Source organism: Heterodontus francisci, chromosome 44 (genome assembly GCF_036365525.1).
Source record: "Heterodontus francisci isolate sHetFra1 chromosome 44, sHetFra1.hap1, whole genome shotgun sequence".
NCBI classification, from domain to species: Eukaryota; Metazoa; Chordata; class Chondrichthyes; order Heterodontiformes; family Heterodontidae; genus Heterodontus; species Heterodontus francisci.
In genome coordinates this window covers 24,845,037-24,857,554 of record NC_090414.1, presented here as the reverse complement: position 1 = coordinate 24,857,554, position 12,518 = coordinate 24,845,037, and the positions used below count along the sequence as shown (strand labels likewise).

Genomic DNA, 12,518 nt, shown 5'->3' with positions numbered 1-12,518 from the left:
ACCCAGAGTAACCCAGGCTAATGCCTTGGGGGGGGGGTGGGTGGGGGGGGAGGGTTCAAATCCCACGGCAGCTGGTGGAGTTTAAATTCAATTAATTAATTAATTAAAGTCTGGAAGTGAAAAGCTAGTCTCAGTAATGGTGACCATGAAACTATTGTCGATTGTCGTAAAAACCCATCTGGTTCACTAATGTCCTTTAGGGAAGGAAATCTGCTGTCTTTACCTGGTCTGGCCTACATGTGACTCCAGACCCACAGCAATGTGGTTAACTCTTAACTGCACTTTGAAATGGCCGACTTCTAGGGTAATTAGGGATGGGCAACAAATGCTGGCTTTGCCAGTGACGCTTGCATCCCAGGAAAGATTTTTTTTAACTATTCAAGTGAATCTATTTCCCCCTGAGCTTCAATATCCATTTTATAATAATGGAGACCAGAACTGTGTACAGTAACTCCGAGTGTGAGTGAAGCAAGGTCAGTTTAACACAACTGAAGGTTAACTGATGTTAATGAGGACTTCTGTTTTGAAAATGCACCCCCTCCCCTGCTCAGTAAAGTGACCCAGTCACATGACTGTTCCAGGGTTTTTTTTGAACTAGCCACAGAGTGTTTGAACTACAGTGTCCGTTTGCTCCTGGACTGAGAAGATCTCTCCTGTCTGCTCCCATCTCTTCCTCACAAGCCTCTGAATCCACTGAAGACACATAAACCCCAAGAGAGAAAAGTTTTCTACTGTGAACAAGGTTTAAGAAAAATACTGGGCCCCCAAAGAAAAAGCAAGATCTACCTACAATCGAGGACTCTACAATGAGCTCGAAGAACTGTAACAAAAACTCTTCAGATATTGCCTCAAACCTTTCCACTTTATTTTTCTTCTGCTCTTTTCTGTCTCTATCTGCATGAGTGTATCGTGTATGCATGCTGGCGTGGGTGCATCACGTATCAGTAGGCGTTAACCGAATTAGAGTTTAAGTTTAATAAATCTCAACTTTTCTTCTTTAAACCTAAGAAATCCTGTTTGTGCTGGTTTCTTTGCCTTATAATTGGGAAACGGTGAACAAAGATTCACCGAGGGGGGAGCTAAAAACATGGTGTGTTTAAAATTAAACCCTGTTGCAGTCAGACCAGGTGAAGGCTGAGAGGGAACCCTAGACCCCTTTCTCACCTGGTCGTAACAAGTGATTGAAGTATAAGAGTGATGAAATCTTACTGCAATGGTACAGGGCATTGGTGAGACCAATGAATGGGGGAGCAGGCTCAAGGGGCTGAATGGCCTCCGACAGCTCCTATAGCTTATGTTCTTATGTACATTACGCCAACTTCCAAGTGAAAACCATAAAGAAATGGTTTAAATGTGTCGCTGTCGTCTGGGGGGGTGCGGGGGGGGGGGGGGGTTTAATTTTTAAAATTCGCCGCCTCAGACGAAGATTTGGCGGATTCTAAAACGGGCGGACAATGGATTTGTACGCCAAGGGGAAAGTGACAGCTCATCGACACCCCCACCGTGACTGCCCATGATGTGACAGCCTTGATCCAATCAAAGACAGTGAGAAGTACGCAAGTGGATAAAGATTTGGGCTGGTTTGAAGTCGGTTGCCATGGCAGCCAGGCGCTCTGAGACAGCCAGAGCCTCATTCCTTCAACAGGACTGTTGACGGAGTCCAGCGTTCAAATTCGGCATCAATATTTACACGGGCAAAGAATCTGCAATCAAAACAGTGCACTTCTCCCGCCTCCCCCCGTGCGCCAGAAAGCCCCGAGTCCTCGTTGGGACAGAATAAAGATGAAGGAGCTTCTCGACATGTTTATACGAGCTTGCAGACTCAGTGACACACACAGGATTCCACTGAGTAAACGAAGAATGAAAAAGAGGAGCCATCTGCAGTTATTCCCTGACTGAGGCATCACAGCTGTGTCCCCGGAACGCTCCCACATCAACTCCCATCGCTCCACCATTGGCGGCCGTGCCTTCAGCTGCCTGGGGCCCGAAGCTCTGGAATTCCCTCCCTAAACCTCTCCGCCTCTCTCTCTCCTCCTTTAAGACGCTCCTTAAAAACGACCTCTTTGACCGAGCTTTTGGTCGCCTGTCCCTAATATCTCCTTATGTGGCTCAGGGTCAAATTCTGTCTGATTTACACTCTTGTCGGCAGACTGACTATCACTGGGGTACGGGTCCCACACACACTGACTCTCACTGGGGTTTGAGTCCCACACACACTGACTCTCACTGGGGTACCGGTCCCACATACGCTGACTCTCACTGTGGTACGGGTCCCACACACACTGACTCTCACTGGGGTACGGGTCCCACACACACTGACTCTCACTGGGGTACGGGTCCCACACACACTGACTCTCACTGGGGTACCGGTCCCACATACGCTGACTCTCACTGTGGTACGGGTCCCACACACACTGACTCTCACTGGGGTACGGGTCCCACACACACTGACTCTCACTGGGGTACGGGTCCCACACACACTGACTCTCACTGGGGTTTGGGTCCCACACACACTGACTCTCACTGGGGTACGGGTCCCACACACACTGACTCTCACTGGGGTACGGGTCCCACACACACTGACTCTCACTGGGGTTTGGGTCCCACACACACTGACTCTCACTGGGGTACGGGTCCCCCGCACACACTGACTCTCACTGGGGTACGGGTCCCACACACACTGACTCTCACTGGGGTTTGGGTCCCACACACACTGACTCTCACTGAGGTACGGGTTCCACACACACTGACTCTCACTGGGGTACGGGTTCCACACACACTGACTCTCACTGGGGTATGGGTTCCACACACACTGACTCTCACTGGGGTACGGGTTCCCACACACACTGACTCACTGGGGTTTGGGCCCCACACACACTGACTCTCACTGGGCTACGGGTCCCACACACACTGACTCTCACTGCGGTACGGGTTCCCACACACACTGACTCTCACTGTGGTACGGGTCCACACACACTGACTCTCACTGGGGTACGGGTTCCACACACACCGACTCTCACTGGGGTACCGGTCCCACACACGCTGACTCTCACTGTGGTACGGGTCCCACACACACTGACTCTCACTGTGGTACGGGTCCCACACACACTGACTCTCACTGGGGTACGGGTCCCACACACACTGACTCTCACTGGTATTTGGGTCTCACACACACTGACTCTCACTGGGGTACGGGTCCCACACACACTGACTCTCACTGGGGTTTGGGTCCCACACACACTGACTCTCACTGGGGTACGGGTCCCACACACACTGACTCTCACTGGGGTTTGGGTCCCACACACACTGACTCTCACTGGGGTACGGGTCCCACACACACTCACTCTCACTGGGGTACGGGTTCCACACACACTGACTCTCACTGGGGTACGGGTCCCACACACACTGACTCTCACTGGGGTGCGGGTCCCACACACACTGACTCTCACTGGGGTACGGGTTCCACACACACTGACTCTCACTGGGGTACGGGTCCCACACACACTGACTCTCACTGGGGTACGGGTCCCACACACACTGACTCTCACTGGGGTACAGGTCCCACACACACTGACTCTCACTGGTGTACCGATTCCACACACACTGACTCTCACTGGGGTACCGATTCCACACACACTGACTCTCACTGGGGTACGGGTTCCACACACACTGACTCTCACTGGGGTACGGGTTCCACACACACTGATTCTCACTGGGGTACGGGTCCCACACACACTGACTCTCACTGGGGTACGGGTCCCACACACACTGACTCTCACTGGGGTACGGGTCCCACACACACTGACTCTCACTGGGGTACGGGTCCCACACACACTGACTCTCACTGGGGTACGGGTCCCACACACACTGACTCTCACTGGGCTACGGGTCCCACACACACTGACTCTCACTGGGGTACGGGTCCCACACACACTGACTCTCACTGGGGTACGGGTCCCACACACACTGACTCTCACTGGGGTACGGGTCCCACACACACTGACCCTCACTGGGGTACGGGTCCCACACACACTGACTCTCACTGGGGTACAGGTCCCACACACACTGACTCTCACTGGGGTACGGGTTCCCCACACACTCACTCTCACTGGGGTACGGGTTCCATACACACCGACTCTCAATGGGGTCCGGGTCCCACACACACTGACTCTCACTGGGGTACGGGTCCCACACACACTGACTCTCACTGGGGTACGGGTCCCACACACACTGACTCTCAATGGGGTACGGGTCCCACACACACCGACACTCACTGGGGTACGGGTCCCACACACACTGACTCTCACTGGGCTACGGGTCCCACACACACTGACTCTCACTGGGGTACGGGTCCCACACACACTGACTCTCACTGGGGTACGGGTCCCACACACACCGACACTCACTGGGGTACGGGTTCCACACACACTGACTCTCACTGGGGTACGGGTCCCACACACACTGACTCTCACTGGGGTATGGGTTCCACACACACTGACTCTCACTGGGGTACGGGTCCCACACACACCGACACTCACTGGGGTACGGGTTCCACACACACTGACTCTCACTGGGGTACGGGTCCCACACACACTGACTCTCACTGGGATACGGGTCCCACAGTCACTGACTCTCACTGGGGTACGGGTTCCACAGTCACTGACTCTCACTGGGGTACGCGTCCCACACACACTGACTCACACTGGGGTACGGGTCCCACACACACTGACTCTCACTGGGGTACGGGTCCCACACACACTGACTCTCACTGGGGTACGGGTTCCCACACACACTGACTCTCACTGGGGTACGGGTTCCACACACACTGACTCTCACTGGGGTACGCGTCCCACACACACTGACTCTCACTGGGGTACGGGTACCACACACACTGACTCTCACTGGGGTACGCGTCCCACACACACTGACTCTCACTGGGGTACGGGTTCCACACACACTGACTCTCACTGGGGTACGCGTCCCACACACACTGACTCTCACTGGGGTACGCGTCCCACACACACTGACTCTCACTGGGGTACGGGTTCCACACACACTGACTCTCACTGGGGTACGCGTCCCACACACACTGACTCTCACTGGGGTACGCGTCCCACACACACTGACTCTCACTGGGGTACGGGTCCCACACACACTGACTCTCACTGGGGTACGGGTTCCCACACACACTGACTCTCACTGGGGTACGCGTCCCACATATATAGCAGCCCCTGTGTATATTATTGTGAACTGGTGACCGTGTGTGTCATTTGTACAATAATATACTGGGTGTATATTAACTGTGTGTTCAATCTGGTTTGTTTTAAGGTATCCATGAGTTTCCTGATGACATCTTTTCGAAGGAAGAGAGGCAAAATGGAGCCTTGTTGCTGCATGTTTTCTGTGTAAGGAGAAATCTTTGTGGATCTAGAATAAGTTATCGGAGATTGTCATGCGTTTCCACCCATTTTATGTACCTCCCTGTCCCCTCCTCTCCTGAAAATACGACCCCAAGACTGACTCACTGAAAAGAGTGTCACTCTCAGTCCACTTGCTAATTATATTCCCATTCACTCTCAGGATGTGGGCGTCGCTGGCCAGGCCCAGCATTTATTGCCCATCCCTAATTGCCCTTGAGAAGGTGGTGGTGAGCTGCCTTCTTGAACCGCTGCAGTCCATGGAGGGTAGGTAGACCCGCAGTGCTGTTAGGAAGGGAGTTCCAGGATTTTGACCCAGTGACAGTGAAGGAACGGTGATATAGTTCCAAGTCAGGATGGTGTGTGACTTGGAGGGGAACTTGCAGGTGGTGGTGTTCCCATGTATCTACTGCCCTTGTCCTTCTAGTTGGTAGAGGTCGCGGGTTTGGAAGGTGCTGTCTAAGGAGCCTTGGTGCATTGCTGCAGTGCATCTTGGAGATGGTACACACTGGAATGGTCCCGGGGATGAGGGACTTCAGTTAATGTGGAGAGACTGGGAGAAGCTGGGATTGTTCTCCTTCGAGCAGAGAAGGTTAAGGGAAGATTTAATTAAGACGTTCAAAATCAGGAAGGGTTTTGATCGAAAGGAGAAATCTGCAGGGTTATGGGGAAAGAGGGTAAGTGGGATTGACTGGATAGATCTTTCAAAGATCGGCTGAAAGGTCTTCTGTGTTGGAGGATTCACCACCTTGTAGTCTTTGCAGATCTCAGAATGATTTGAGTTCCTTTAGGCCTGATGGTTGATGTTAATGCTTCTTTCTCTTGTTCCCAAAGGCTATGTACATGTTCTATGCCCTCGCCATCGTCTGCGATGACTATTTTGTCCCCTCTTTGGAGAAGATTTGTGAGGTGAGAGTGACAAGCTTGCAATGCAGAGAGTCTGGTCAGTAAAGTTTCCCCAGGACGGTCAGCTTAACATTCAGTGCGGTCCATGTAAAGCAAACACCCTTTTTTTTTTTTTTTTTTTTTTTTTCTCTTTTTTTTCTCCACAAGGTGACCTTTATACCCCAGGCCCCTTTTATATTTTTCACATCGAGGGGGCCTTTATCCCTCAGGCCCCCTTTATGTACATATTTACAGTTTTAAAATAACTTTATTAAAACAGATAAATAAACAAAAAACTCAAATTAAAATGCCATTCTCGGCGTCGACGATGCACTCCAGTCCCTGCGGTGCCCACCGGTCGCGGAAGGCCTCAAGCGTACCGGCTGACACCGCATGCTCCTTTTCCAGGGACACCCGGGCGCGAACGTAACCGCGGAAGAGGGGCAGGCAATCGGGGAGGACGGAACCCCCGACGGCCCGCAACCTGGACCTGTGAATTGCCACCTTGGCCAGGCCCAGGAGCAGACCGACGAGGAGATCCTCCTCCCGGCCCAAGCCCCTCCGCACCGGGTGCCCAAAGATCAGGAGCGTGGGACTGAAGTGCAGCCAGAATTTGAGGAGCAGCCCCTTCAGATACTCAAATAGGGGCTGCAACCTCGCACACTCCATATAAATGTGGAACACGGACTCGTCCAGGCCGCAGAAAGTACAGGTGGCCTGGGAGTCCGTGAACCTACTTAAAAGCCTATTGCACGGGACTGCTCCGTGCAGCACCCTCCACCCCAGGTCCCCGATGTAAAGGGGGAAGACTCCCGCATAGAGAGACCTCCATCGGGGTTTCCCCTCGCCGCCAGTTGGCAACGCGGACCGCCAGGGCGTGTCCGGCCGGCTGACGAGGGCGAGGAAGTGGAAAGTGTGCAGGAGCAGCCCGTACAGGAAACCCCTCCGCGCCGATTGGAATGGCACGGAGGGCATTCCCGAGAGGCGGCTCGGGTTGTGCGGGACCGGCTCCCGAGGAGGGTTTCGGGGCCTGGGTCCGATGAGCAGTTCCGGCCCAGCGGGGGTCAGCTCGGCCGGGATCGCTCCGCACTCCCGAGCCCCCTCGCCACCCGCAGTGAGGGGCGTCCCGGGGGTTTCGGCTACTCCTCCGCCCGCCGGACCGTCCCCGGAGTCGGCCGCCCGGACAGCCGAGGCGCTCTCCTCCGCCGGCGGGGGAGCGCCCTGACTGGAGGCGACCATGTTCCAGACTCGGAAAAGATCCCGGTAAAAGACAGGCAACTCCCTCAGAGAGGCGCGGCTAACGGACTCCACCGGGAGCTGCGTGTCGTCTTGAAGACAGTGACACTGGCGGAAAAAATACGTCGCCAGCGCACACCATCTGGGAGGACGCTCGACGTACAGGTATCTCTGCAGGGTCCGAAGGCGGAGAGTCGCAGCCTGGGTGCGGACGCACACCAGCGACTGACCGCCCTCCTCGATCGGGAGACTCAGGACCGCGGCAGAGACCCAGTGTTTCCTCTTGCCCCAGAAGAAATCGACGAGTTTCTTCTGGATCTTGGTGGCAAATACAGGGGGCGGGGCCAAAGTGACCAACCGGTACCACAGCATGGAGGCCACCAGTTGGTTTATGACCAACGCTCGGCCCCTGTAGGAAAGCACTCGGAGCAGTCCTGTCCAGCGCCCCAGCCGAGCGGTGACTTTCGCCTCCAACTCCTGCCAGTTTGCCGGCCAGGCTTCCTCAGCGGGGCTAAGGTGGACTCCCAGATAGAGGAGGTGCGTGGTGCTCCACGCAAAAGGTGTCATCTCCTCCGGCAGGGAGTCCACCCGCCACTGACCAACCAGGAGTCCGGAACATTTCTCCCAATTGATCCTCGCGGAGGACGCGGCAGAAAAGGTCTGCTGGCAGTCGCGCATCCTCCGCAAGTCAACGGGATCTGTGATTGCGAGGAGCACGTCGTCGGCGTAAGCCGAGAGGACGACCCGCATGGCCGGCTCGCGCAGAGCCAATCCCGTCAACCTCCTGCGAAGCAGGCACAGGAAGGGCTCCACGCAGATGGTATACAATTGGCCGGACATGGGGCACCCCTGACGCACTCCTCTCCCAAATCGAAGGGGCGCCGTCAAGGACCCGTTAACTTTGACTAGACACTCTGCGGCGGCGTATAAAAGTCGGACCCGGGCCACGAAATGCGGCCCGAGTCCGAAAGCGCGCAGAGTCCCGAAAAGGTAATCGTGATCCACCCTGTCGAACGCCTTCTCCTGATCGAGGGAGAGAAAGGCGACCGACTGACCAGTCCTCTGGGAAAGATGGATCAGGTCCCGGACCAGGTGGATGTTGTCCTGGATGGACCGGCCCGGGACCGTGTAGGACTGGTCGGGGTGGATCATGTGGGCCAGCACGGAGCCCAGGCGAGTAGACATAGCCCGGGCAAAGATCTTATAATCCGTGCTGAGGAGGGAGACCGGACGCCAGTTTTTAAGCAGGCGGAGATCGCCCCTCTTCGGCAGCAGGACGATGACCGCCCTGCGCCACGAGAGGGGCATCTCCCCGGTCGCCAGGCTTTCCCCCAGGACCCGCGCGTAATCGTCCCCCAGGACGTCCCAGAACGCCCTGAGGAACTCCACGGTCAACCCATCCAGCCCTGGGGATTTGCCCCTCGAGAGCTGGTGGAGGGCGCCAGTCAGCTCCGCCAACGTGAGCGGAGCCTCCAATCCTTCGGCGCCCTCCGGGCTGACCTGCGGCAGGTCCTCCCACAAAACTCTGCGCGCATCCTCGCTGGACGGATCCGGAGAGAACAACGCACTGTAATACGTCCGGACCAGGAGGCCCATTCCCTCCGGATCCGTGATGGAGGATCCGTCGTCGGCCAGCAGCTCGACGAGCTGCTTACGGACCCCCCGCCATTTTTCCAGCGAGTAGAAGAAGGGTGAGGCGCGGTCCAAATCTTCCAGGATCTGGATCCGCGACCTCACGTACGCGCCTCGGGACCCTATGAGCTGCAGGTTCCTCAGCGCGCCCTTCTTCTCTTTGTACGCCTGCCACAGGGCCGGGTCCGCGACGGCATGACCGAGGCGGGATTCCAAGTCGAGCACCTCCCTCTCAAGGCGCCCGATCTCGGCTTCCCGCCTCTTGGTCGACCCCTTCGCGTACTCCTGACAGAAGACGCGGATGTGAGTCTTGCCCACATCCCACCATAGCCTCAAGGAGGGGAAGCCCCCCTGCTTCCTTCTCCAGTCGGCCCAGAATCGACAGAACGAGTCCCGAAATCGCACGTCCTCCAGCAGCCGGTTGTTAAAGTGCCAGTACGCGGACCCCGCCCGCGTGCGGAGCGGAGTAAACTCCGCCCACACCAGGCGGTGGTCCGAGCACGGCACCAGCCGCATGGAGGCCGCCGAAACGCGGGAGACGTACGCCTGCGAAATGTAGAGGCGGTCGATTCGCGACCCCCCTCCTCCAGACCTCCACGTGAAGGCGCTGGAGTCGGGATGGAGATTCCGCCAGACGTCCACCAAGTTAAGGGAGCTGATCAGTCCCCTCAACTTCTCCACCGACGCTTGGCCGCGCTGGGGACCGGAGCGATCCCCCACCTCGAGGGTGCAGTTAAAATCCCCCCCGAGGATGATGCACTCGCCGCTATCAATGGAGCTCAAGAGAGCGGCCACTTCTTCAAAGAAGCGCGCTTGCAAAGCGCCGGGCCTGGGCGCGTACACGTTCACAAAGTGGAGCGGCACGCTACCCAGGCGAACGGCGAGGTGGAGCAAGCGGCCCGGCACTAGCTCCTTGACCCCCAAGATCTCCGGCTGAAAAGTCGGGGCCAACAAGATAGCCACCCCACTAGAAATAGGGGTGAGGTGACTCATGTAGACCCCACCCTGCCACTCCAGGAGCCAGGTGGCTTCGTCTCCCGGAACGGTGTGGGTTTCCTGCAGAAAGCTCACCGCGTATCTCCCTTCCCTAAGGACTGAGAGATTGTGAAATCTGCGGTGAGCCCCTCTGCTGCCGTTGATGTTGAGGCTGGCTATGGTTATCTTCATGTCAAAGGTACTTACCAACACCTCACTGTGAGGAGGGAGTGGAAGTGCACCTGGCCCTCCACTCCCCCAGCAACCCATTGAGGAACACATTAAAACGGCGCCTCTCAACCAGTTTCACGTCCGCGCGCTTGCCCGCTATCTTAAGGGCGGCACGGACGGACTGGATGATCAGCGCCAGATTCGACCAACGGTCGAGGGCCAGCTGAACTTTATTGCGGCAACCTCTGCAAGCCGCGAGGAAATCCCGGAGTTCCGCCGTGGGGATGAGAGGAGATTCAGTGGGAGGCACGAGGGACTCCACCACCTCACTGGCGATGGAATCAAGATCATCCTCCGTGCCCCGCACCGAATCCCCATCCTCCTCCGGGTCGTCGCCGCCAGCGGCCGACACATCCACCACACACTGTGGGGCGGACGTCCCGGCCGCGCCAGCTGGTCCCGCCTCCGTCACGATCCCACCCCCAGGATCGATGGCGGAGGAGTCCTCTCTGGGTTCTATTGTGAAACTGGAGCCTGTAGGCACCAGCGGTTCAGGACCCCCCTCCACCTCCATCCCCAGGCCAATGACTGGTCCAGGGGAGACAGAAGTTCCGGACTCCGGGAAACCAGCCGGAGCCGAGACTGGAGGCGGCGAGAGGAGGCCATCTCCCGCTCCGCCAGCACCCACAGGCCCAGCAGATGGGGCAGCATTCTCAGTTATAACTGGGTCGGGTGTCTCCTGGTTGGTGGTGGACTCCGGCTGGGAGGCCCGACCCTCTGGGGCCTCGCCCTCCCCTTCATTCAGGGCACCCGACCCAGTAGCAGTGGCGGAATGGACGGTTTCCCCAGGCTCCCCCACCACAAGCAGGGCCCCACTTACTCCTTCAGGAGGGGCCTCACGTACCGGGGCCATCCCCTCCCCTCCATCCTGAGGAATAGGGAGCACCTGCCCGGACTTTGCAGCCTTGGTGGTGGCGGTAGGGGGCACCTGAGGACCAGAAACAGGAGGCAGCTCCCCTCCAACAGATGGGCCCTGCACCTCAGGGCCCTGTGTTATTTCTGTGGAGGGGTGCCTTCTCCTCTTTTTCGCACTTGGGCGCGGAGACTCAGAGACCTCCATGTCATCAGAGGCCTCCGCCTCCGCACCCTTTTTTCCTTTTTTCGTCACCCTGGGCCTGAGCCCAGCCCTGGGACAGGTGGATTCCATGGGAATGGGCTTTGGGCTGAGCTCAGGCTCGGGTTGACTCAAAGTGTCCAGGGGACGCGCCTCACGATGTTTCTTTTTTCCCCGCGTCTTCCTTCCGCTCGGACGGACGCTCCCCTCCCCGCCAGAGGCTGTGAAAACCACAGCCTCCGGAACCGACTGAGCGGTGTCTGTTGGATGTGCGGGGGGAGTGGGAGGAGGTGCTGCGGAACCACTCTGGGCCGCCGAGGTGGAGCTGGCGGCCGGGAGGTTGGGGCAGTTCTTCCGAACATGCCCCACCCCCTTGCAGACGTGGCACCGCGCCCCGTCCGAGGTCCAAAAGACGCGGTAGGCCGTCCCCTGGAACTTCACATTAAATTGGCCCTCCGTGTCCTCCTCCCGCGCCAGCTGCATAAATAACTGGCGGCGGAAGGAGTAGACATGTTGGAGGCTGTGCTCCCGAAGACCAAGCCGGACTGGGGTGATCCCCGACCTCACCTCCCCCAGATGGTGCAGGTGGGGGAGGAGGAGCTCACTGGGAATGAAGGGTGGGACGTTGGACAACATTATCCGATGCGCAGTGGCCCCCAGAGGGTCCACTGGCAGGAAGGTCCCCCCCACAGTGAGCCCTTTACTCAGGGCCAGGGACACCGCCCGCTCGGTCTTCAAAAAGAACACAGCCTTCCCATACATCTTTGAGGCCGCAACAATGGCCGAGGGGCCGACAACCACGGCCATTGCCTTAACGCAGGCCTCAATAGACATGTTGGGGTGGGGATAGCTCTTCACCCCATGGCTGCATGTCAATAATTTAAAGGGTGACGGGGCCACGTGGGCAGCCACAGAAGCTGCAGCTGCGTAGGTAGTAGAGGGCCCCGCCACCGGTGATGAAGGGCTTGCCATGGGTCCAAGAGCTAAACCCACCCCAAATTGTGGACTTGCACACTAAATAACAGATTCACAGAAAAATTTGAAAAGACAAACAAACAAACAACAGGTTAGTGGAGAGGCTGAGGTAA

General features: G+C 57.1%; 1 protein-coding gene across 1 annotated transcript in view; it reads left to right on the top strand.

Annotated features, from left to right (window-relative positions):
- Nucleotides 1-1,268: 1,268 nt before the first annotated feature.
- The window catches only part of LOC137356008 (sodium/potassium/calcium exchanger 3-like), a 61,919-nt gene continuing 50,669 nt past the window's right edge, over nucleotides 1,269-12,518 (top strand). The window contains exons 1-3 of the mRNA XM_068021709.1: nucleotides 1,269-1,374; nucleotides 5,329-5,405; nucleotides 6,252-6,326. Coding sequence (XP_067877810.1) covers nucleotides 1,269-1,374; nucleotides 5,329-5,405; nucleotides 6,252-6,326 — 258 coding nt within the window. The remainder of the gene's footprint in view (nucleotides 1,375-5,328; nucleotides 5,406-6,251; nucleotides 6,327-12,518) is intronic.